The 27,826-nt window shown below is 32.2% G+C and overlaps 1 protein-coding gene across 2 annotated transcripts in view; it reads right to left on the minus strand.

The window, feature by feature from the left end:
• Positions 1-27,826, minus strand: part of LOC124369598 (scavenger receptor class B member 1-like) — a 157,958-nt gene that overhangs the window by 66,648 nt on the left and 63,484 nt on the right. The window contains exons 1-2 of one of the 2 annotated variants that reach the window (XM_046827646.1): positions 533-565; positions 290-336 (exon numbers count right to left, since the gene is read on the minus strand). The exons of the other annotated variant lie outside the window; for it this stretch is intronic. Of the exons in view, the coding sequence (XP_046683602.1) occupies positions 290-332 (43 nt within the window). The 5' untranslated portion in view covers positions 333-336; positions 533-565. Of the gene's footprint in view, positions 1-289; positions 337-532; positions 566-27,826 lie in introns of those variants that run through there. 2 annotated transcript variants of the gene reach the window in all.

Below are 27,826 nucleotides of genomic sequence, written 5' to 3' on the forward strand. Positions count from 1 at the left end.
AGTCATGCTCAACGTTCTGTTCATTTTGTAAGAACGTTGTATTATACTGCCACAAAATCTATCATTAAATTAAGCAACATTTTATAGCCAGTCACTTTACGAGCGCTGATTATAAACAGTGAATTATAAAAACTATTAACACTTTAACGGTTATCCACCTTCTAACTTAGCAGTAAAAATATGTTCTAAGATCCTGGCTTACATTAGCACCAAATAGAAGATTCACACAACAAGTCCTACGTATAAATATTAACATATAGCAGAGAAAACGTACAAGATGAATGCTTACCAAATACAACCCATGTCACATTTTGAAATGCCTTGCAGAACATTTACCTGTAACATAAAAAGGTTATATAGTTTAATTTTAAGTGGCTCAAAGTTACAACGTTATCATTTCTAGTGGAACCTTACACTGTGACATTAAACTGCAAGAATCGTAAGATTATAAACCACGTGTTTAAATCAGATGCATACACAATCAGGTAACAACAATATAATGTGATAAGAATACAAACGTGTAACTACTTACTAGCTGGTTCGAGAGAGTACTCTCGATACACTTTCACATTGTAAGGGAATGATTGTTAATCCATAGAAAATGAAGACATTTGCAAGAATTCTAAATCAACAAAGAAGGTCAGGTCAAGGTTATCCTACTATCAGAACTTTCTAATTCACTTAGTTTCAGTGTTTACCCTGTAGTTCTATATCTGCAAACATTGACATGAAGCTTTATATCAGTTTTAATTAAAGTTTCTAAGTCCACTTTATAGCACTGAAATATCTTTAGATATCTTAAAGCACCGAACTAGATATTTTAGCTTAATATCTTACAATACCTTAAGGCTTCAACCATTATTTTAATTATGTTCATGAAGTAAACGATAAAATTTTAAAATACTACAGACCAACTTCGGTGTGTAAAGATGGCATTTTTACGGTATGTATATTTTTCGTTTTATATATATATATATATATATATTTGTAAAAATGTACATTGATAATGAAATACATAGCACTAAAACTAACTCCTGAGAATGTGTTTAAGAGGGGTGTCATATACATATTATAATAATATTAAAGATTTTACAATACTTGTAATGAAGGTTGGTGCTGGAAACACGTAATTTCTTGAACAACCATCGCACGAAATTAATCTTATAACGTTAATTAATGTTTTATTTTATTCTATAATCAACATTTCATATTGACTATTTATCTAATTCAATAGTTTTGAATTATTATTCCTCTACAACATATGAAGGAAACAGGATTTTTCTGGATATTTGCCATCAATTGTTTAATGGAAATTAACATCGATGTTTATTTATAAACACTAACTATGTTTAATTTGTGTCAATGCATGTACCTTTAGCAGTTGTTAGATAGCAGGTTAATTATTTACATGAAGAATAGATCAGATTGCAGATCTCGAAACGTAGTCGTACGGTTATTTTAATCACTGAACAATGGCAAATTTCCGGAAAAAATCCTGTTTACTTCACAATCCTTCCATTGTTAAAAACAATCTATAACAAAGAAATACATCATATGCTCAAAATTTCTGGAATGGGCCATAATGGGTAGAACATTAATATTTGTAATTCTTGAAGAATGCAGAAAGAGCCAAATTTTTTGGATCGGTTATAAGTAAGTAGTGGCTATTTTCTTATAATAAGTTTCTCAAAAATCAACCTTTAATATCTAAAGTAGTAAAACATTTAAGGAGGAGATGAGTAAGTTAAGTCTTAGACGTCATTTAAATAGTTTTCACAATTTAAGTAACAAGTTCGCGTATCCTCTATTATTGAAATATCTCACCAAGAAATACAGCGATATGGCTCGCAGATTGTGTTAGGTTATGGCAATCAAAATTCATAGACTGGAGATTTTCGTTACGTAATCATATTTTATGTTCTTTTTGTACCATGACGTAAGCTACTCTTGAATTATTTATGCGCGTCTTCCTGCACGTGCAGAACTATCAACTTCAGACTGACGTAGATGCATGTGGAGTTTTTGCTACCCTATTAAAGTTCTACAGTGATTAATTCAACGAAAAATATTTATATTTGAAATGAAAGAGTATTTTTGGTAATAACAACATAAAATGCTTCCTGGTTCCAGGGCGATTGCCCTTATTTGGCTTTAGCAGGTCCATAATGGTGTTAGTTCTTTTTATTAAAAATCATTATATCTTTGAAGAAGAGGCGTAAAAATAATCCAGACATTATACGCACTGCGTATCCTACGTCAAAACGAGAATTACACAATTTATGTATCCGAAATAACCCTGGACCGAATTTTAAAACTCCAATAGGTTGAAGTTTTTATCGGTATTTCATTGTATGTTTCTGCCATGTGCAGCTGACACTCTTCTCCTTAGTACCACGAGTATTTCTACAGAACCTTGTAAAAGTAAACCCTATAAACTTTCATTTTCAAAATATTTAAATATAAAGGTAATACCATAGCTATATGTTTTATTTCGTTAATCATAATGGATCTAGAAATAGTTACAAATATGTATTAATAAAGATCAAATAATGACTAAAAAACTGATACGATACATGCATTGACTTAAATGAAACATAGTTATGAAAACAGTTGATTTAAATATAAACGTTATCGGTTTAATTATTTTTGTTGGTGTCATAGCATGAACTGTAGATGGTGTCCAAGAATCCTAAAATATTGCCTAGGACAACAGAATACGATCAAATCTAAAACTTTCTAAACGTTAATCTTTTGAATTATTTACGTGTAGCGACAAAATTTAAATTTTGATTAAAATTTGACAACGAGTTCTGCTTATTAGTTTGCTACTTACGATACGAAGGAAATTGTTGGGTATTTGATGGAATCTGTAAACAAACATGCTAACGTTTGCGGCAAAATCATTTTATTTTGAATCTATGTATACGACATTTAGTTCTTAGATTTTTTGCTATGTATATGATATATGAAATTAAAAATAAATTATTAGTTGTGCTATGTATAACTTGATTGCATTGATAAATGTCTAACCTGACACACAAATTAGATAGTGAACACGATTATTTAGATACATTAATTCTCAGGATCAAAAAATACTGTACGAGTTCAAAGTGTATAGCGAAGTGATTCACAAACAGGAACTGGTGTCCAATACGAAGACCTGTTGCTTAGGTCATTTATTTCACCGGTTTCCGTTTGCAATTAGTGCCGACCCAGGTTCAAGGGGCCTCTTAGGGCCAAAGGTTAATTCAACAAATGACATTAGGTCGGTTTTGTCATTAGTCAGTTATATCGTTTAACAACAGCGTTGTCACAACTTTTCAATCACACTCGAGGAAATCTCGTCACAGTCTTTGATCAGTAAAGCCTCAGAAGCCGGTTTCAAGAAACACAGTGTTTCATATAAACAAGGAAAGTACGCGAAACACTTTGCGGCAAGCAGTAATTACTGTCCTTTTCTGTATTACTATGTTTTGTGAGATTACCTACGTCAGAGAGTCGAGTACTTTGTGATTGTTCCGTAATTAATCCATAAAAGGCGGTTGAACACACACGTTGGAAAACTTTTTATTTTTCTGTTATGGCGTCATTCACTATGACGTGAATCAAAACGCAAATTGTTTATGAATAAGCATCGTGGGGAGTACATCTATCATTATTGAATTATATAATTGATGTATATACATAAATCTATATATTTGTTCATAGAGAAAACGAGCTAACCCATAAATCGAGTTACTAAATAAAAATATTAAGAACGTGGTAAACGAGTTTGATGGAATTCTTTAGTGTTTTTTTTTGTTTGAATTACTAGCACATATTTAATACTCACACATACGTGACATACGTTTAATATGGGATGATTTATAATTGTAGTGGTTCCTGAGTTCAAATTTAAATTCCAATATATTTGTCTTGATTGGCATAAGTAGTGTTTAACAATTTTATAATACGAGGTAATATAAGTTAAAATTATGTATATATTGACGTACATTTGCGTAAAAGTCATATATTGTAGTTAGCAATGATATTTTAAAACTAAATTCAATTTTTTTACACGCAAGCGCGCGCGTGTTTGTATTATCAACTGATTGTCGCTCACCACACACGTTGCAAAACTGTTAAGCTATGGCGTCATTCGCAAAGTTTCGAATAGTAATCACCATAGTATCGTAATACGCATAAATATTAAGTATAGTAACATGTGTAAATAAAGAATCTTTCATTTTATTTCATTAACGACTTAGTATATTTAGCTTGAACTTAGAAAGTAAAGTTTATGAGAGTCCCTTTTGCGGACCTGGAACAAATGGGGCAATTTTATAAAAACATTTTATGTGCAAATTTAAATTATTATAATTCGAAATATAAAAAATTATTACAAAGTTTCGATATTTTTAACCCCCGTATATACGGCAAATAGCGAGGTGACAATTTTGCGAAATCTGGCGGTAGCAAGTGAAACTACTAGGCTGCTGCAGATAAGAGCCGAAATGTGCGATACCTGGCGGTTGCAAGTTAAACTACTGGGCCGATGCAGATAAGTGCCGAAATATGCGACACCTCGCGGTTGCAAGTCAAACTACTGGGCCGTTACAGATAAGCGTCGATAATCTGGCAGCGGTAGGTGAAAAAATTGGGTTTATGCAAATGGGCGCAGATAGCAGGAACGTGACCACTTCTGATGTACCTTATCCGATATATAAATCAGTAATATCAGTCTTTATTGTATAAAAACGGGAAATATGGCATATCGAACGAAAAGAGTGCATTACATTTTTCTTGATACTTATAAAAACGTACCACTTCAATTTAACTACCGTTCAACATGACACAAGAAAACAATGTATGCCGATTGCTGTTTAAGTAAAGTTTAAATTGTTCCAACAGCTCACGAGAAATTCTTCGAATAGTTTCGTCCATCAAGAGACGTTAGAGACGAGATTTGAACTGCAATTAACTAATCAAATATTATTTTTATATTCTCAAAAGTGCCTATATTAAAAAGTCAGAGGTAAATTTGTGAGGGTAATCGCTCAATATCAGTTCTGTGCCGTTTTATTTTGAAATTGTCCCTTCGTCTCTTCTCTTTAGGATGAATGTCTCTGTCCCACAAGAAATGAAACGAAGCACATTTTTATTTACATAAGATAGGCACTTCCCATCGTAGAAGCAGGGTAAGGTGAGAAGTAGCCAATCCTGGCTCCCTGAAGTAGTTTCTATACGATTTTGATATATTACTCTTTAAATTATTCGGACCGTCATATAGGTCAAGTGTAGATATATCAGAACACGATATACTCGTACCATCTTCAAAACTTGTTGACAACAAAATGCAGCTAAGTTACTTATGTGTGCCTAAGTTTACTCTAATTTATTTTCCAGTAAGTAAGTAATTATGAAATAAAAGGATCATAAACACATTTATCTACCTATGAAATTCAAAACTCATATTTTCATTCTTATTTTCTTCTGAATTTTTCAAGTACTAGATATAAAAATTTAAACGTAAAATAGTAACTTCCTTACCACTAATGTGCGTGGCATTGTGACCATTTTAGAAACGCATTTCACTCTCAAGGTAAATAACATATGTGGCAGAGTTGACGTCCTTTTACATTAGTATCTCTGAGGCTAACAAATATACTATCCATTAATACTTAATGGAAGAAGTCTATTGATGATACGAGTCCCTACCTAGAGGCAATTTGCTCTTTATGTTTAGACAGAATGGTTAATCTTAAACTGTATTTAATTTGAGTGAATATTTTTAAGATACACACTCTTTTTCGGTAAATATTTCTCGTCTTACAACTAACTGGGATATTAAATCGTTGTTAAAAGTTTTCAATTGAATAATGCAACTATAAATTCTGACTGTTCATCTTAATGTCTTAAAACAGGTGGGCCGATTTATAAATCCATGTTTGAATTTTAGATGGAAACCTGCATTAGCCACAGTAAAAATTCCAAGAATTTGGAATGTAACTCATTGCTGCCGTATCTTCAATATAATCTGTAATCAAGACTACTAACATCCAGGCTTTTAATAAACTAGCTTTTAGTTGTTGAAAGGCAGCACTATTCAAGATGTTGGCAAATGGAAATCTAACGCATCCACCGACAATAACTTAAATGAGTTTTTGACACGTTTGAAGCTCTCAGAACATAATAAATATGAAGAATGGCCTAGACAAAGAATTCATGGTATGAAAGTGCCATTGTGGGAATACAGATTATTACACAATCTCCAATAAAATCGCGCTGACAACGCTTTCTTGAAACTGTTATTACAAAAAAGTTGTGATTTTTATTGTCCATCTCATCCATCGCTTCTACACGATAGGCATGATCGGCATGACATAATGCAATTAAGACTCCATTTAACGTAGATTTAAATGTCTACATTGAGACTCGCTTCTGTAACTATTACTGACAGATCGCCGCAGATGGCTCTGCATGTTAAGTCAAGGCGATCCGCGGTGTACAACTATGCGAGCCCCAAGAATGTCTTCCTTCTCCGCCACCGTTTTCTCTAGTCACACTACCCTTCATTTCCTAAACACCTAAGGAAAAGGTTAAGAATTTTCCAATTTCCACAAAGTCTTATTCATACTTACATTTTAAATTAAAGTGTTGTTTACTATTATAATATAATATTTCTATACTTTTAAAGGAAATGTATTGATCGTGTTGTCCTTGATTTCTTTCTGATGTTTAGACTACTCCAGATATACTATGCGGTATCTGAGGGTTAGTTGAGCACATTCTTAAATACAGAAAGGTAAAATAGTGTCAATGCTCAAGGTAATTTATTTATACAAATAAATTAATAATAATCGCTTGGAAATTTAGCGTTTTGGTATAAAATAACTAAAAAATATGAATAGTTTTGATTGAAGAAATATTTTCTTTTTAGCAGCCAGAGTAATAAGGAATTACGGGGAAAGAGAAAGAATAGGAGAGGAAAGGAATTACAGCTTTCCTTCTAATTCACTCAATTCCCTCACGCGAAGAAAGACGACAGACTATCTGACCTAGTAAGGCCTATATAGGTAGCCTTAGATGATCTGTAAGAAGAAGTAGTTTTATTACAACTAAATAATCCTTGAACAGTAAGACTAAAACCCGCCATGCACTTTGAGTCAACCCAGATGCCGTACCTAGTTATCTTGTATAACTAGAAGTCGTCGTCGTCAATCTCATGACACAGCTTCAAGGACTTGCTCCTCGATATTTAGCCCATTCAACAAATCATTCAGCATCTGAATGTGATGGCGATGTCGTCAGTACCATGTGCGCCATTCACAAGACTCACCAACATAATATGACAATGGACGCACAGTATCGCGTGTTCTATCATGATGTTCGATGCTACCACCGTCTCGCGTAAAATAAATATGATGCCTCACGATGCTTTCACCGTACCACATGCAGCATCACAACGCACGATGCTGCCATCTAATCGCGTTCAGTATTATGGCATTCTCTTTTGCTGCCGAATCGCCTACTTTGTACAAAGCTCGATAACGTCTCCAAATCGTATATAGTAGTAAGAAATTAGATGCAGACGTTATCATAAACAGTATTACAACTCTCAAATACTGCCACCAAATCGTGTACAGTATCATGATGTTCGACGAGGCCACAGTATCGTATACAGTGCATGACACTCCTGATTCATATGATCAGCAATCGTCAACACTTGGCAAGCAAACCAGCACTTGATATCCTAATGAGAGTATAAACGTTACTGTGTGATGATTTGTCAAAGTGGTAATGCTATCTGACAAGTCACGGTATCTCGATGATACATGAAGCTATATGTAAACAGCTCTCTCCTATTGAATAATGTGTTGAGATAAACATCCGGTAAGGGTGGTATTATACTGTCGATATCATTATCACTGGTAAACATTCCCCTTTCACACAACCGTGAAAATGTGGAAAATATAGAACTAGCTCGATTTCGTGTTAGATATGTTGTATGTAACTGTATTGTATTGTATTGTAACTTCTAGTACGCAGTGAAGTTTTATTTGAAGACTGGTTAAATTTTTGATTCTACAGCTGTTGGGCACAAAATCTTGAAATTTTAAAGTCTGTATAGATATAAAATCATCAATATTGTTGAACAACTGTATTTTAAAGGAATTATATAATTTCAATCTTTAGATTAGGTCAAATAAATTGGGGCATTAGGCACTCTGGTGGAAGCTAAGTGTAACAAACATGAGAGTTGTATAGTGAGTCATCTTTAATGTAGGGAGGTGAACATGTTGGTACAAGATTTAAAAATTGTGTAATATTGAAACAACAGGTGGTGCAATTGGTTTTGGTTCGGATTGTTTTAAATGTTAAAGTTACCGACCTGATAACTCCCCTGAAGACAGAAATAGTATAGAAATCACACTCAACGAGGAATTACAGGCATGTCAAGTAGGAAGTAGAGGTGATTTTGCTATCGAGCCAAAATAAAAATGGCTGAAATTAAAAATTTGAAATTTGGAGATAAAATATGAATTTTTACACTATGTACATAAATTCAGGAAGTTACGTGTTTTTTTTATGATTTATGATAATTGCCTGTTTTACAGACCTCTTCGTATTATGGCGTTGTCGTCAGTATAATTTGCGTCATTCACACGACTTACCAACATAAGATGACAATTGAGTCACGGTGTTATGTATTTTATCACGGCTTTGGATGCTGCTACCGTATCGCGTACAGTACTATGGCGTGATTGTCTTATATACTAAAGAAATTATGTTTTTAACGGAAAGTTATTTAGAACAATTACTAGAATTTTAAAGAACATTTGATAAAAAATTAAATTTTTAAATAAAAAAAAACGTAATTTTCTCCAGTTTTCCTACATATATTCTCGTACATTCTTAACTTATATTCATACGATTGTATTTGGCCCTAATCATGAGATAGTCCCAAATTCTGCTTCAAATGCCTACCACTCCTTCTGGAGTAATTTTAAATATATTTTTATGTCCTTTAGGGGGAAAATGTTTAAGATTTTAAGATTGTTTAAGACCTTAAGGGCGTGGTATTTTGTAAAAAAATTTTTTAAGTGATCCAATTAAAATGTATTGCACCACGAACGAGACGCTTATCTTACATGATTCTCTACGTAGTCCAATTATAAAAGTAAATGACCTACTTTCAAAATAAAATTGACTTTAAGAAAAATAGAAAAGGTCCAGATTATTACAGAGCATTAAGCGAAGTTTGAAAGAATTAATCTGAACTGCTATTGTAAATTTATTGACAACATTAAGAGGAATGCACATTGTTTTTAATTTAGTTTAGACATATCTACCATAAAAATGGTTCCAGTTGTAAAGAATCTACACAGTTATGTTGAGTAACATGTAGATATTTAGTGAGTCATTGTTTTGAGACTTGCACGGGCTTTAGGCAAGGTCACATATTGGGCCGCCTCTACTCTCTTTACTCACATCGCATTACAGATGACGGGCTCCTTGTTCGTGGAAACGAGAGTAAAAGCATTCGCAATCGTCCTAGTATTATTCCACTTGGAATATTTTGTACTGGTAGCAATTAGCTTACACTTAATGACCATCGCATTCAAAAATGTTACGATAATTGGAATTTGGCGAACACATTAATACGTCATAAATTATAGTAGTTTGTTAGATAGGAAAATAACGAACAAATTACCGAGGGTGTTTGTAAATTTGAAGACGTATAGGTTGTGAGTGAATACAAATACTTAAGAGTATAATTGAGTTTAAAATTAAATTGGACAAATATTAACGAATTTAAGTGTTAACAATCAGCTAATTTTATTGCTAGTTGTAATTTAGTCAATCTGTTTACTACGAATAGTGTACTACTAAAATGTTCTTCTCTTTTACCTCCAGAACTATAAAGTGTGGGTTATAGAATCAATGGAACGGTCGAAAGGGTGTTAGTTTGTTTATAAAAAGAGTATTTCTCTATAAGTGCACCTAATTATGTCCTATGCCTGGAAACGTATTGTTTTAAACGTAGAAAATTTTCCTCTTTTAAAAACCTCGGTTTTCTCACATTTAAAATACCAATTAAATTTAAATTATCGTAATACCCCTTGAGGATAATTATTATTTACACTCTTATTGTCCCCAAGTACATATATGACTTGAAAACGCACACCTAACACAACATTCAAGAAAATATAGTCAGGTTGTATTTGGGCCAAAGGCACGTCACAGAAGTCGAAAGGGTAAAATGGGAAAGGCAGAGATCATCAGATGTTACAATAGTTATATATCATTGAGGCGGTAAGGGAAAGGAAAAGTAAAGAATCATTCCGCATTCTACTGACATGAGGGATGCTCGTCCTTGCCCTGTATATACCACTCTTGACCTTGACCTTGGGGATGGATACCTCACAGATGCTATGCGATTGATATTCAAAACCCGGATGTTTGAAGTAAATATCAATTCTAAACCATGATAAATGGATGAAAGTTACTATCTCTTAATATGTGATTTTACGATTTATAGGCGTGTTCCACTATATTGCCAGATTTCCATATATCTAATATTTGAAAAATTTAACCACTATTGTAAGTAGTGGCAATCAGCAAAACTAAAAGTATAAAAAATCAGTTTAAAAAATTTGGTAGGAACTTCATTGTTAATTAATTCTTTAATTATTTAGATTTACAGTACCAATTAAACCTCGAGTAGGATAATGAATTACTTGCAATTGTTTTGTAATTTTGTAATTTGTACATTTTATTGCATTTTTATCTGATTTTGAAGTATGATTTTTAGTTCTTGATTTACAGTGAAATAATATTGCGTCAGTCTATTAAAATTATTCTTTTATTTCATTTTATTATTTTGAAAATTATTTCTTAAAGGAATAATTTGTTCATTGTAATTTGTTGGATCTTTATGTAATGTTGTATTTATTGTGCACAATAGTTTTTAATCAAGATTAAAAGTAATTTATGTGAATAGAGGTTAACATACAGTATGAATATTAAGTCAATTTATATTTTATTATAATTAGATACAGTATTAATAAATAAAACACGTATTTAATTGTAATTTATACGATATTTTCATTTATTGTGTAATAGTTTTATGTTCTAACAACATTCGTTTTAACTTGTTGTCTTGATAACTTACACTCAGTACAGACCAATTCGAACTCAAATTTAAATTATAGTATTTTGCGTATGTTGAGTATGTTGTAGAATTGACTTGAGTTGTTCTGTAAAGAAGTTTGTATACTTAGAAACGCTCTAATAAAAAGACATTTTTTTATTATTTATTTATTTAATTCTGATAGAAGGCATGATCATAGAGTAGCACCCGGTACAGATAATATCCTATTTTGACAGAAGCCATAATCATTCAATAGATACCATTTCCTACTCTGATAGAAATCATTATCACAGAGTAGCACCCGGTACAGATAATATCCTACTTTGATAGAAGCCATAATCATTCAATAGATACCAATTCCTATTTTGATAGAAGGCATGATCACAGAGTAGTATCCGGTACAGAGCACATACAACTTTGATCGAAGCCATAATCATGCAATAGACACCAATTCCTACTCTGGTAGAAGGCATGATCATATAATAGCAACTGGTACAGACAACATACTACTTTGATAGAAGCCATAAACACTCAGTAGCACTCAATACAGGCCACTTCCTACTTTGATCGAAGGCATGATCACAGAGTAGCATCCGGTACAGATCTCAACATACTTTGATAGAAGCCATAATCACACAGTAGCATGCAGTAGACACCAATTCCTACTTTGATTGAGGACATGATCATACATTGCATTGTGTTTATACACCCTCCACTTGATATATTATTCTATTGTACCTTGTTTGAATTATAGTACACATGAAACTACACTGGTGTGCAGTAAACATATAAACATTATTGAATCGTGATTATAGTATAATTTGCTAAAAGACAGTTAAAACTACAATGTATTCCATTAAGAAGTAAGGAACACAATACTCGTATAATCACCACACTGTAACATTTCGTAATACAGTACATCGGTGTAGTAACGTAGCCTGAAGCGGAGCTACTCTGGGATGAAGGGCACGAACCGCGAACTCATCAGCTATCGCAATGCCATCGAGCGGAACAATTTGTTAAGGAGCTGATTGACAAGTATGATTGCACGGTATCTGCAATGGTGGATACATTAGCCGCCTTGCCGAGTCAGTATCTTCCGTTAGCGGGGCCAAGGCTGATAACCCGCAACACTGTGTGCCTCTGCCGCTGCGCTGGCGAGTTCAATAAACTCTCAACAAGTAAATAATGGTCCTGATAAGATGTATTCACTAACGAGCCTTCCTAGACAAATTCTTTTCTGACTCACAAATAAGACTTGTATTTTGTATTATAATGATATGTAACTTGAATCTTTTGAAGCAAAATACCCGTATGAATTAATTTAAATTATGAGTTTTTTGTTAATAAATTGCACTGGCCAATGTTATCCTGATGACCTAACAATGCGATTTATTATAAGACTTTCAAATTAATTTAAAACTTTCATACGAAAAAAATAGTTTCATATTTTCTTAGAAGTGAAAATCTGGTGTCAAACACATAAAACAGTTTTATTCTAAATAAGCATACGATTGTAATAATACCTCGGTTCCACAGATATCGGTACTCCATTATATTTAAATATCCTAAAAGATGTTTTTTATTTAGCTTTTCGTTAAATTTCACTCCAAGCCAAGTTGTCACCTTGAACCAGAAATGTTTTGCAAAGTTTTCCTAAAACAGCTTGACCTACAGGCGAAACTTCCGTGCACACAGATAGTTGGTTTCCCAGCATCCGCTTGAGGGCCACGGGCAAGGGCGAGAGAAGACTAAAAAGACGTTTCCCAACGTATATATTTTCAGGGAAATTTATGGTCTAAAGAATTTCATTAAGAGGGATAAGCACTACGAAATTATTTCTCTGGGCAAACGAAGTATTGAAATGCAATGTATTAAACCAAGAACTGCTGAAGTATTCTCACCTAACTGATAACGTTTGGACAAGACATGGCGGAGTCTGAAGGTGCACATATCCACACAACCCACTCCGATACAACGCAATAACACTACACTTTAACTAGGCCATTATAGTTGCTCCAACCGGGTATATAACAGATTCGGCCTTCGGCGCAGGAAAACATCTGATAATACAAAACAGGAGCATTTTTAAATTTAGAAAGGTGGCTCATGGCAGATGTCACGGTGATTGTAAACTATTATTCGATAATAATCGAGCAGGGTCAAGCTCCGGGTTCTCCCTTCAATGTCAATGAGATCTGAGTAACTGATAAGTTCCCACACTCTCACTTGATTGTCATACGTATTGCTTTAAGGACATTAGTAAACCTCGGTATGGTGAGAAACTGTTGGTATGTTTGGACTGCTTAAACAATACAAACGTCCGGCGTAGACGTTAAAATTCTAAACCACACAACTAATTGATACGACCTATTAAAAACAATATATGAATCTGTGCGAATCAAAGTACAACTCCATTAAATTATAGAATATGACATACCTGTCGTTGCGGTTAAGAGAGGACTCCATTGTCATAACTTCGTCTCCAATGAAGCCATGTTTCATTTAATTTAATTTTACTTTGATACATACATTTAAAAATAGTTGTCCATTGCTGTTGAAAATCTCACGGAGGTAAAGTGAAAATATCCCATGTCTTTTTCGTCGATACAATTTAAAACGGGAACCAAATTAAGATGCAGTTTTTGTGTTTTATACAACAAGAATGTATCTCAAAGTTGGGGGTGGAGGATTTGTAGTTCTGGCCAATTGTAAATTTCAGATTATAAGGGTACTTGATGTATAGGGAGAGCGGCGATACAATGATACACTGACTAATAATCCCCCACGAAGTACGTTGAACTGTTTTGCAGAACTCGCTATTACATCCATGTTCATGTGTATATCTGCTGATCATGTTTCTATGGCCTTCTACAAGGAATCTTAAATGTTTATATCAAAATAATAACAATGTACACTAAAACATAAAATATATTGTTTTATATGTCTAAAATAGATTAAACAGAGGAAAATGACAAATGTTTATTTTACAAAAGTAAAATAATTTATTTCTCCTCATCCTAAGTACTTTCATTCTGAGCTTGAAGATGTTTAATTATTTTTACTCAATATAATTATATTATAAATCCCTAAACAAAATTTGAAAATGTTTACTTCTCAATAGCAAAATAGGGGGATTGCTATGATTATGATTATGGAACCGCCTATCTTTCAGAAAAGTGTTATGGTTTTGAAGACAATCATTCTGTCATCATACATAGAAATATATAGTACATCGTATTGGTCTACTTGTTTTGATTCTGAACAACCAAACTGGGGGTGAGTCAGTTCTATGAGTTATTTAAATAAATTAAAAACAAGTATTCAATGATATATTAATTTACAGTGCGTGAAAACAAATTACATGTCACCTTCAAAAACGAAATTAGAATTAAAAAAGGCGTATCTGATAGGATTATTCATGAGGCGGATCTCTATGCTAAGCGAACAAAAAGAAGGCTTAAAAATGCCTTTGCATCAATCTACATCAATGGGAAAATCATTTCACGGTGTATCAGAGTGAAATGACTAGTGCTTGTAAGTGGAATGTTTTGGTAAACAAGGTTATGAATATATTTGCATTCCTAAGGTTCTCCAAATTTATCACTCAACATCAAAATATTCTTGTGTTTTGTTTATGCGTGTAACAAGAAATGAAGGTGGTTCAGTCGTTAGATATATTTTTTTCATATTTAAAATATATTCACTCATGCTTTAAGATACCTTTTCGAAGAAATGAAAAACTGATAAAAAGATTTTAGTCGCTCCACGAGGAGCTGTATCATTTAAAGTATTTTTAAAATAGGGACGTGTTATATTCAGGATCCAAAGAAACTGTTGAAGACAAGAAGATGAATATCTTACAGTATGTGCATAAAAATAGGAGTGGATGGAACGGTAAGTTTTTATTAATTTAAACAATGTAATGTTCTTGTGTCATAAATGATTAAAAAGGTCACTCTCTAAAGCCATGACTCATTTACTTCTTGAAAAATTTCATACTTGGTCTACAACCGCTTTGATTTGGGCTTAATTACGAAATTGTTCGAACTTTTTACTTTGTATTTACCTAACGAACGTCTATCTGGAGACGTCAATATATTAAAGTAGGCTTTTTTTACAATGAGTCGTTTATTTGGGCGTTCACTTATTATGAAGTTAATGTATTATTCCTTTTATACATACATAATATGTTTCAAAAAATGCATACAAACTTAATCAAGGCGTTTAGACTTGCAGTCCAAACTCGATGTCACAACGACCTACTTACTGCTTACACATTCAGATTCATCGACACCAATCTTATGTCTTACGTTTCGACACACGAAGAAGAGAGAAGGTTACTGTCGAAACAAAGTGGACTGTGCTTGTAACATACTCGTATAACGATACCACATCTAAAAAATCCTGTTAAATTCTTAATCGATCGTTAGCGAATATTATATATTGGTCTTATGGGTAACCATGATGGCAACGGAAAAATAGAAGAATAAATACATTTATAAACATTTCAATACACCGATAAGAGATTCAAAGAAGTGACATATTAAACACATGTAGCCCAACTATCCCAACACATGCATAATTTTATGGTGACTTTATGTGTAGACTTTTATTTTTTAAACACTGACATGAAACCCAATTTAATGAAAAAACGTCAATGTATTATCTGGCAAGCCATATATGCTTAAATTTTGCTTGGAACCTAAGTTCCACAACAAAGGGTTCTACGATTGCTTTTCTGTCCAGATTTGAAATTTTGCATGAAACATCAGCGAAGCTTGTTAAGTCATGTCGTGTGGCGTACTTGGACTTTGAATAACACCGTAGAAATCAAACTGTGGTAACGGTAAACGATTTCTTGTGTAAGTACGACATTCCAAAATGGCCTTCAAAACGCAAGATCTCGTAAACGTTATTATACTTCGATATGTTATTATTACAGTTCTTAAACGTCTGAATAATACTGTATGCGCCTTTCAGCGTTATCTATTGTCCTTGGGGAGATCCGGGAAGAAACTCCACCATTAGTGGATATTAGCAATACCACTTCAAGGCTGCTCAAAAAGAAAATATGATTAACCCACAACTACGTATCGAATTATGCAAAACCCTGTGGAATCTTTAATGGAAATCATTTACTTATGGGTAAATTACTATAATTTGTGCAACTATTTACTTGAAGAACAACATTTGTTGATTATTTTTTAAATAATAAGATTATCTGGAAACATTTAAACGTAAATTAAAGGACATTGTTAAGTACCATATATTTAAAAGAGCAGTTTTTTGCCATATTTACACGTGACTACAGCATTAATATATTGCTTAACTATTTATTACAGCTGTTTTATTATGATCCAAATTAGTAACTGAATTGCTAAACAAATCTTTATTGAAAGTTTCTACGTGTTTTGCTGATTGATGCTAAGGCAACATCAAGTAACTGTTGAAGAAATGTGAAATATCCAAAAAGGTAATTGATCATATATGAATTCTCATGGAATGTAGTGGTGATAAAGGTTAGCGATATTAGTTTTTTGTATCCGATTATAACAAATCAGATATTACTATTATTGTTATACACTTAACGTTTTAAATGTTTAAATACCTAATTTTATTCGTACTGTCATTTTAAACATTTTAACGTGTTTGGTGAAATTCATTTAACAGATTTAAATGTCCATTTCTAGTCAGTGAAAACATGTTTATAAATGCAACAAGTATTCTTTAAATATACCTCCTTTAAAACTATAATATAAACAATTAATCAATATTACACTAGGTATCACAAGTATTAAGAGAAATAATAGTGGATAGTTGTGTAATAAGGCTCATTTTTAAGAGGAATGAAATGCTTTTTTGATGAACGATGACTTAAGTAAATAATATGATATAATATGAACACATGTCAATCCATTCAGATATTTCATAAACATATTGTAAAAATACATATCCTTATAGGTGTCCATTTTTCCGTGGGCGAAATTTCAAGATTATTACTGCAATGCTCAAATGATTGCTATAAACATCACCAGTTCCTACTGGACCAAACTTTTTTCTCCTATTCTTATCTACAGGTGAAATTAAATAAACTAACCCAAATGAAACCTGCTTGCGACTCTTGGTGCACCAAAGTAAAAATTCATTGATATCCAGAGGGATAATACAAACGGTTCTAATAGTTATGATTTATTTAAATCTTTATATTATTTAAATTTATAGATGTGACAATATATGGGATCGTTTCAGTACTGATTTTAAGGTTTTAGCTAGAAAATAAATCTTGGTCATCGATATAACAACACATAAACCGGTTGTTATATCACCAGGGAAATCCGATGTGGAGGTAATGGAAAATCTAAAAAGTAAATCTGCAAACTATTTCAAGGTTTTTACAAGTCAAAAAGCCAATTGTACTTTAGGTATAGTATACGAGAACAAAATTTGAAATGTCTAGATATAATTTAAAACTATTTTATGTGTTGAACTGTTTTACACTACGTTAAGCTGTATAGTTAGCCAAAAAGAAATAATTGAAATATTCTGACAGTTGACAATTATATTTTTAAAACAAAGATATTCTAAAGTATGCTTTTATACACCTAACTTCTAATATTATACATATATTTTAAAGTAGCCTTACATTTAACAAATTATGGCTTAACATTGGTATCCTGAAATTTAATACTTATATAAATATATTTTTAAATTTTGAAAACAGTTTGAAGTATACATTTGTTGTAAGTAGAAAGTCCGTAAGTAGAAAATAAACATTAACCTAAGGTACGTCACAGTTGAGATAAGTCTAACATGTGTGTTACGCCTTCAATTGTAACGCAACGGTTTGCATGACAGGTACGTACATATAGTATTTTGTGCCTACCTTTCTACTATCAAGGAGCAAAACGTGAACTGCGCCACACCGAGTTGCGCCACAAAGGCAAACACAAAAAATGACTTTGTTACTGGACAGTAGATATAAATAAATATATGAATTGCAAATTATAAGAAAAACACACTGACTACATAACATTCATTACGTAAATAACACAATGGAGACACTTTACATCAGTTCCCATAGCCGTTATCTCAACTGTTGCGTAATGATTGTTAATTAAGCCTCTTAAAGCATGTGATGAAAAATTTTTGACTGAATTTACCTTCAGGTTTAATTTTAAAGACTTTTAATTCTTTAATTTCAATCCATGAACCCAACATGCATTATTTAAGAAAACACTCTATTATTTTGTACTACCCTTCATCTTATATTTGTCTAAAAGTCATTGCAAACTTCTTTCGGTTCAAATGATTCGTGTCAAGCTTTAAAAAAAGTTTGGTCACAGCCCTTTAAGATGCCTTTTCCGAAAACAGGAAAATAAAATAGCTTTGTCATTCTACGAAAAGAAGTAGTCACTTTTAACAGTTTAAGGACAACCCCTGGCCTACAGCAAAGATTACAGATAATAGTATGCATCTTTTACGATACCTATGTACATGAAAGATAAATTGAAAGAATGACATTTTTATTCGTACAAAAATTAATTTACTTAAGAGAAATGTGATTAAAACGCGCTACTTTGATAAATTATGTTCTATTAAAATTATATGCGTTTCTTAAGTCATAAATCATTAAAAACATGTATATCATTCCCTAAAGATGTAACACATGTTCAACTCGTATTATAAGAAATCCACATGTTTATATCTAAACAGTATTCATCTGGGTCTGGTTACAAAAGACTATCTAAATTTCATACTTTAAATGCTTGTGATTAATTCCCTTTAGAACGAACAGATTTTTCAGATTTTATCTTCAGTGTAGTTATCTTAAAGGGCTATGACTATAAAAGGGCAAATAATATCTCAACCAAAAATTTATTACAACACCTTTCATCCATATTGAGGCTTTTATATTTTTATTCAGGATCTTAGTTGTTGAAGTAGAAAGAGGAACTGTAATTTCTATTGGCTTAATGCCAAATGCAATATTGCCATAATTGGCATAATTGGCTAAATGCCATATTGGCTCTAATGCTCTTTTCTTAAACGCAATCGTAAAAGGTTTGAAATAAAATGTTTTTCTGGCAAGCAACTTTTTGAACCCAGCAGCACTTAAAATCCGGAAGAGTTATAAAAGAAAGGGCATAGACCGCATATTTCCAAATGACTGACCTTGACTCCTCTGTCCGAGGTACAGATTCCCTCACTGGACATTAGGGTTGAATTAAAACGTCATCAGTTCCAACTTGGGTTTTTCCAGAATGTGCGCTTTGCAATTACCGCAATCATGATGGTTGTTAAAGTGTTCATAAAAAGTCCTCATAACTTGACTCATTTCCCTTGTGAAAATGTATTTCTTATGTTGCCATTGTCGTCATTAATTGTTTCATTCCTCCTAGGTCCAACTGGTAGACCAAGGACTCTGGAAGCTCTTGCTCTTCATGTTATTGTTCAGGTCAGGCACTAAGTATGTCAATTCGTATATTTTGTACACTGCAACAATTCTGTCAGAAACATCTTTGGTCTGTTTCTAGGTATTTGGTTTTTAACTGAGGGATATTAGCGAAAAAATCTACGTAAAAACTATCAAAGAGTTCTTTGTAGTGGTGGTTGATTCACCGAAATTTTTAATTGTAATCTTAAGGAGAAATATAAATCTCCTAGACGAGTCGTTTTCTCATTTTCTTCAAGCAGTAATAGTGTTAACTTCCGTATTTATTTATTAACCTTTAAAACTTGCTTCTCGACTCATGCTCTGTTTCAAGTGTCTTATTCCACTATTTCCCTAGTATTGTCAAAAGTTTTACAGTGTAAAAGAGGTTACATTTTGTTACGTAACACATTATTCACTATTTTGTTTGTTATTACGGTTTATAGTTCTTGATGTTCTTAATAATTTAGATTGGATTCATCATAGGTTGCTGTATATAACATTATCTCAAATTACTGCGCTCAAGTGTGTTCAGTAAGAGTAGTTTGTGTGTAGGCATAGTTATTATTAATCACCTGTTCTTGTATTTATGTATTTTATTCTTGCCTAACAATTGACATTTATCTGGCATGTTTATTAAGAGAATCACAGAGAATTACTTATTCAGTATGAATAAACAAACAACAGGATATAATTTAGCCTGAGATTAGAATCTTTAGGATATTTATTAAAGTTCTAAAACATTGTTTTTTATAGTTTTTAAACCTAACTTCTGTAAAATGAGGGAGGCATAAGGAGGTACTCAACATTTTTTAATATCAATTCGTTACATATCAAATAAAAGAATTTCAGAAATAACAAGAAAACTTCATAAGAAACTAAATATAACACCACCCATGATAACAGTTTTCTATATCCTATAACACTTAAAATAAATTGATTTAAATTGTTTAATTACTATTCCAAATCATACCTATTCAAACTTTAATAAAGTACTTACGGAAATAATTCGTGTATAACACCAGAGTTTATTAAAATATCAACAGAATTTCCCCATACAATAATTAGTCCTGCTTATATTCAACAGTTAACAAATGCAAGATACAAAATTATTCACCTATAATTTTTATTGGGACCATAGTTCAAAAGAATAAAAATGTTGATCTGCCTTCTAGTTTACCTCTCGTTCTGGAACAAATATGTAAATAAACAAAAAATTTTATAAATATTAAGTTGTGTAGTGAGGATATATTCGTTAAAATGCATTGTTGTGCAGTAAATGCTAAGAACGAAACTTTATTTTACTACATATGTTAATTGTAGTATAATTTTGTTAACCCACACAATTTTGGAAACAATATACATATACTAATCAAATTCTTGAAAACAAACTACATAGCATAATAAACATCCCTTAAAACTATGGAATTTTAAAACTGAGTGACATTTTTACTTGCGTTACTAGAAATTTCAGAAGGAGGTCTTTTACTTGGAGGCTCATAGACACATAATAAAGAATGTAGCCTTTTAATTAAGTACATATTTAATTAAATCTGACTGTCAGTCATATACGTTGTGGAGCTTTGGATAAATTTACTCACTTCCAAATTTCATATTATTATAACTAAAGTAAATTTTTCATCAAGATAAAATATTCTACATATATTTTACCATACGGTTAGTTACTATCTAAACTGGACGTAAAGACTCATATACCGGTGTGAGTAGATATATATGTAAGGGTGCTAGACCCCTTTTGGGACAGTCCGTAATTCAATGTAAAATCTTGCTCAATCTTATATATATAAAAATCTTGAGTCACGATGTATGTTGCCAATAAACTCCAAAACGACTGAACCAATTTCAATCAAATTTCACATGTATCCGTAATTTAGTCTAACTTAGAAGATAGGATAGTTATTATCTGAATTATTCGCTTATGTCGTGAATATAAACGAATAAAATGAAGAAAAGTTTTCAAAGCGCCTGCACATTATAACCTGCAATTACGAGATAGATACGTATATTAAACAGTGAAACACTATTTGAAGGCGCTAAGTTATGATGTATAATTGTCTAAAACTAAATTTTGGTTGAACTTAAAGGTTGAGTGGTAGACCACTTTGTAATAAAATACATTATGCATGTACAATACATTTTTGACATATTTTCTTGATCGTGACATCAAGGTAAAATCTACATCGGGGTTGGAAATATAATTTACTTCAACCAGAAATGCTCATACGCGGGCAAAACTTACGAAAAGCGTGCGAAGCCGCGGGAAACAGCTAGTGTACTATAAATGAATCTGAGAAATCACACAGCAAATCTCAACGAAAAAATAACCGAATCTAAATCTGATTTACGGACTGTTTCCTAACGCACTTTTGGGACAGTCAGAAAATCAATGTAAAATACTGTCCATTGAACCATAAACGAATCTGTAAATCACGAATGAAAAAAATAACCGAATCTATAGCTGTTTGCTTCTACTTTCTTGAGCTGTCTATTGGAAACTTAGTCAAATCTGCTTTGAATCAATTTATTGGAAATGTTCTCAAATCTGCTTCGAATAAATGACAATTTTGTTGTAAATATATTAAAATCTTAATGAAAAATCTTCGAAAAGTTAATGAAACAATTATTGAAAAAATAGTATAAAGAATTTAAATTGCCTCCTACAAACCAATATAGTAATAAAAGTACTATTTTGTCCTATCTCTATACTATTTTTTCAAATAGGTAAGAAAGGAGGGTTGCTATGCTACTTTTCAACTACCTTGAATAAAACATCTTATTGTCGAAATTTCTTTAACAATCTTTTAAATAGAGCAAATGTTTCCTGAAAAGTTAGTGCTTTTTATCAAAAATTGTGTTATAAAAATTTCAACTACGTTTAACTTTCTAGAAAATGTTAGGTATTTTGAAAGATTTTATATAATGCATTGTAGGAAAATATTTAGGAACCTTTATTGATAACAGATCTGGCAACATGAACGTAAAAGTTGACAACAGATTTGACAACTTGAACGTAAAGTTGACAACATGGACAACAATGCGACAACATTCCGTTAAGTTCAAAATTTCTCTAATTTAAAAAAAATTAGATTTATTGATCTGTAAGATAGTTCAAAATATGTATATCACTAATGTTTTGCGAGCTCTGTTAGCCACAAATGCTTCTTTAGAACCCAACATTTGTATATATTGATGTAAGAGAATAATTCATGTAGTTTGAAACCTAACACAAGTACAGTCGGTCGATTCTAAGAGTTTTCATATAATTAAGTTTTGGTTTGTGTTCCACCGATCTCAGTTCCAGAGGAATATATCAATAATTCAATTCTACTTCAAACGTTATCTATTTTCCCCAAACACGAAATTTAGTGAAATGCTGCTCACTATTACCACAATGCATGAAGTAGATATAAAAACTATGTGCTCTTAGTGCTGATGGAACTTTCTTACTTCAAATTCGAACCCAGTTGACAAATTTTAAAACTTTTCCGTTTAACGCGTTTGTCGTATGTTCAAGTTATCCTGTTGACAACTACGAGTAATATGCAAAGGTTTAGATAACCATAAACGAAGGACTAAATCAGACACTGAGTTTGGTTAATACATTCCACAGTTCAAGGTTTACATTAATGTAGTAAATTATGATTGTAGTTACTGGGCTGTAGTATTTTGGATGTATAAAAATATTAGATACAAGGATTCTAATTTACTTATAAATATGTAAAAAAGTAGCCTTGGATCGGATGAGACTTGGCGGGAATATTATTTAGTACTCAGGTTTGAATATTGTAAAATGAAAACTTTTGGTTTTTTAGGTTACTTATAAACGGTTTTTACGTTATAAATCGTTATCATAGCAATACAAGTACCACGTTTAATATTTTGTGCAATTGTGGAAGTTTGTTACTAAAAACGATTTGGATGTAAAAATAATGGCTTATTCCGACGCTCTAACATTAAACACAGCTTTTTTGATAACGTTTAGGAATTTTCTATAAAATTTATTTGTAAAAAGTTTCTATTGTGTTTTAGTACTTGCTGAAAAATAGAACGAAATCTTTAAAAAAATTTAATCCAAAGTTAGATACTAATAAAAAACTCACACACGCACACACACAGGCGATTTCAATGTAAAGTTATACCGACAAAGAACATTTCTAATATCCAGTCGTGACTTAGGACAGGGGACAGAGGGCAGAGACATTCTGTACCAGCTGGTTTTAGTATTAAGCAACCGGTTATTTCTTCCAACCTCCACGTCCAGAATATTTATCGTTATATTATTATGATTATGCTAGTTTATTTTTCGTAAACAGGTTGGCACGAAGAATGTTCTATGTTGTCCCGGCTCTGCTCTTGGGTGACAGGAAATCTCTAGTCTTTCTTTGTCTTAACAATTAACTGAGAACATGCACTTATATCGTGTTTTAAGAACTTTTCATTTTTTTAAATTACAAAGGAACAACATTTATTATTATTATTTACTTTTACAGACACTGGTTACTAAAAAAAGCCGGGACACAAAGCGATTATTCAATTAACATACCTTCAATTTTCTTCATTATAAGTACGTTATTATTAGAATAGTGATTTGAATGTATTCTATCATCTTTTATTATAAAGCAAACATTGTGAATGAATGGTCAACTATAGATGTTTTTCGACTTATAATGTTAAAAAAAAAACTAAAAAATTACAGACAATAATAAAAAATTAAAAGTAAATAATATTGATAGTTTCGAAAATATAAAACAAATTTCCTTCTTCTGTTTAAGTTCTACGAATTTTACTAGAAAATTGTTACTCGTAACTTATTTGACGAATACCATGTTCTCGGGTATAATCATTTATTTAAAATTATTAATTTAAGATTTCAGGAATGCCAAAACTCATTACACGTTTATATAAAATAGGATGGACAGACTGATAAATGCCGATACTGTTTGTGTATTTTGTTGTTCAGTGCTTTTTTATATTTGTTTATGAAATGAAATGAATAGTAAAATCAAAATGACGTATGATGGATTGAATGATTATTGTAGTGTGTTGTAATGACTTGGCGGTATCATGTAAGTAGGTTATTATTATTATTATTATATTAATAACTCGTTCCTGGCGAACTGAATAACATCAGGTCTTATATTACATGTGTCATTTCAATACTTTATAAAAGTCATATTACATCTCCTTTACATGTAATGGTCACGTTCGGCCTGTTCATATCATAGGATGACGATAATATGACTATTTTATATATGATGTATATTATATGAAGTGTTTTAAAGTAAAAAATTAACTTGAAAAAACGTACAATTTAATATTTTTTGTCCCTTCGCTACTACCCATTTGACTCCTACAAAAACTAGCACTGCTTATGATCTAGATTCGATCACATTATTGAAAATTCATCAATGGGTTAAAAAAACTAGATTTGTTAACATACAATACGGCAACCGCCTCACGGACTGTACCTCTTGAAGATTCTGGTACGCCCAATTTCAAGTAACCTGTCAATAACAGATATCTCCGAAAGATTGTGGAACTCTTATGGCCGTGCCTGTGAAATCAGACCTGTTTACTATGCAATTTTCTCACTCGATAAATCAATCTATGTTTCCTCCCAAAACTAATTAGTTTTGAATCTTATCTTGTTGTTTTAGGTACAAGTTAACCTCTAACACCAGGACTACTTCCACAAGGTCGGCACTGGCTCTACATACCTGTTAATAACTAAGGCCGATACCTTTTGTTACATAAGGTGCCATAACCATTGTGTCGACTCAGCGACCTTTGCGAGGGGAACCGGTCGGGAGGTACCAAGTTCAGAAGAGCTGATGGCATATTAATAGCCATTTACATCAGAGGCAAAGTGTTTGTCATCGTTGGGCCCATCAACGAGTCCTTGCCCTAGAGCTGATCCAAGTTCTGGGACGATCGTAGCACTTAACGAGCGAAATGCTTACTGGTGATGACAATTCTTTTTATGATCACATTATACCAAACCGGAGATCGGAATGAAAATATAACTTAGAATACCAATATTGCATCTATTGTTGCAAAGTGTTGTTTGTGAATAACCTATCCTTAACAGTTTGAATGACCTCTACATTATTCTACAATTGCCTTATTTGAAACTAGCATCCGCATCTTCCATTTCGTATTCATCAAAGACACCGTTATCTTACCAGTTGCATTCGAGACCCTTTAAAATAGTGTTCATTTACTAGAATATAGTTCTAGAAGGCAAAAGTAAACAGTTTTGAGAATGAGCATAATCACGTGATTTTGGAAATATTCGGATTTTGGAAATATTCCCATACGATTTAAACAAAAAGTATTTATTAAACTATTGCGCGTTATAAAAATAAAAATAATCAAGAAACACATATACAGACCTCCTGATATACTGGAGGGCTTATGACGCAATGCGGGCGTGCTGTCTGAGGCGTACGGAAGATAAGTTTGACCCAAAGGTCGTGAGACCCCGCCCACGCTATCGTTCACCACTAAAGATAAGTCAAATGCTCATGTAAAGCATTTCCCTTACATTTTTCAGTTAAATCTGATTATAAGTATATGTTTGTAGACTTCGAGAAACCAATTCTTTTTCTAAACCGGGAAGTACTCAGATGGGGTTTAAATTTTTGAGTGACAAATTATTATTGTGTCCTTTACTTTGTAAAACGGTAGAACTGTAGTAATGGCAATTTCACAAATTCCGTTACACTTCAGTTAATAACAGTTGATTTTACATGTAAATGGAAGACTAAATAAATCTTGTTCAGCATTTCAGGTGAATTGGAGAAAACAAAAATTATTTATAAATTACCAAAGTACATCATAATATTAAAGTACTATAGACTAAGTTAAAATGCCAAACAAAACCGTGTAAAAGTTCGACTTTTACTTAATTTCTTAATCTCTAATTAAATTGCGTTTATCAAGGTTGATCTTACTACAAAGCAGAGGGTCCAACGGAAATGAGGTGATTGGAATGTGTTATTCAAATAGTGTCCACAGAAGAACCCGTCAACGAGTAAAAAGTTGTTTTAAGAATGTGGGTCAATTTGTTAGTCGAGCCACACGTGAATAGACACAAGGGTATCACATACACGCTGTCCACCAATGATCAGTAATTATCTCAGTTAGTTTATATCAACTGTTTCTTAAGAAAACAAAATGTTAAATGCAATAATCATTAAATTATTAAATTGTGTATTTTCAGCTTTCAGCTATTAACAACAATATACTCTAAAGGAACATTATTACACTCCTTGTTTATCTATAATATTTCCAGCAGTCACCTGTCGGTATTTCCACTGTCATTATTCACTAATTCAACTACGTAACAAAATATGAAACTTTTGCTAGACTTTTCGAAAAAACAAAACAAATCATTTGATTCATTTGATCACTCTTTGTATCGGGTTTGTTTGCTTCAATAAAGCATATGTGTAAATTTAAGAACGACCGAATTGTTGGATATCTTGTGCCGATTAAATCAAAGATATTTTGACTTTTGAAAACATAGTTAGACCTATAGAGAAAATACACCTGTAAATTTCATGTTGTTCTTTGGGTTGTTAGAAAAGAATGACTTTAAATAGTCCACGGTGTTATAGGCATCAAATAAAGATTGTATATGCCACATAAACGTTATTTAAATAGGGTTTCCGTGATAAAAACAACCCACTAAAGGCGGTAGTATCAAATATAACAAAGGTCAAAAAACAAGAAACTGAGGAAACACTTTTCATATTCTCGTTAGCCATCAAAATTATTGCTGACCTCAAAACAATCCTGCCGGTCTAATAACGGACTTAATGACTCAGTGACACATTGAGGTGTGGAAAGGTAAGTGGACAGTGGTGCACTGAGTACCGATAATTATAATTGAGATACAGCTTAACAATGTAATTGAACATACTTAATGCACTCAATAATTTAATTTTTAAATTTAAAACTTTTACAAAAATAAGATAAATTGTATTTGTGGATTTATTTACGCACCATCATAACATTCTATAGAACTTATAAGTTATAATATTTATTTAAAAATGAATACACCCCACCAGATTGCACATGTTAGAGTAATAGAATCAGAATACTACGATAAATTATTTATTACTACATAAATATTGGAGCTGTAAAACATATATCCTATATTTTTAAGGTAATAATATTTTTCTTAGCCTACAAAACATCTTTTCTTGAGAAGTGAAATCCATTTTAGTTCCCAC

Source organism: Homalodisca vitripennis, chromosome X, assembly GCF_021130785.1.
Source record: "Homalodisca vitripennis isolate AUS2020 chromosome X, UT_GWSS_2.1, whole genome shotgun sequence".
Taxonomy (NCBI): Eukaryota; Metazoa; Arthropoda; class Insecta; order Hemiptera; family Cicadellidae; genus Homalodisca; species Homalodisca vitripennis.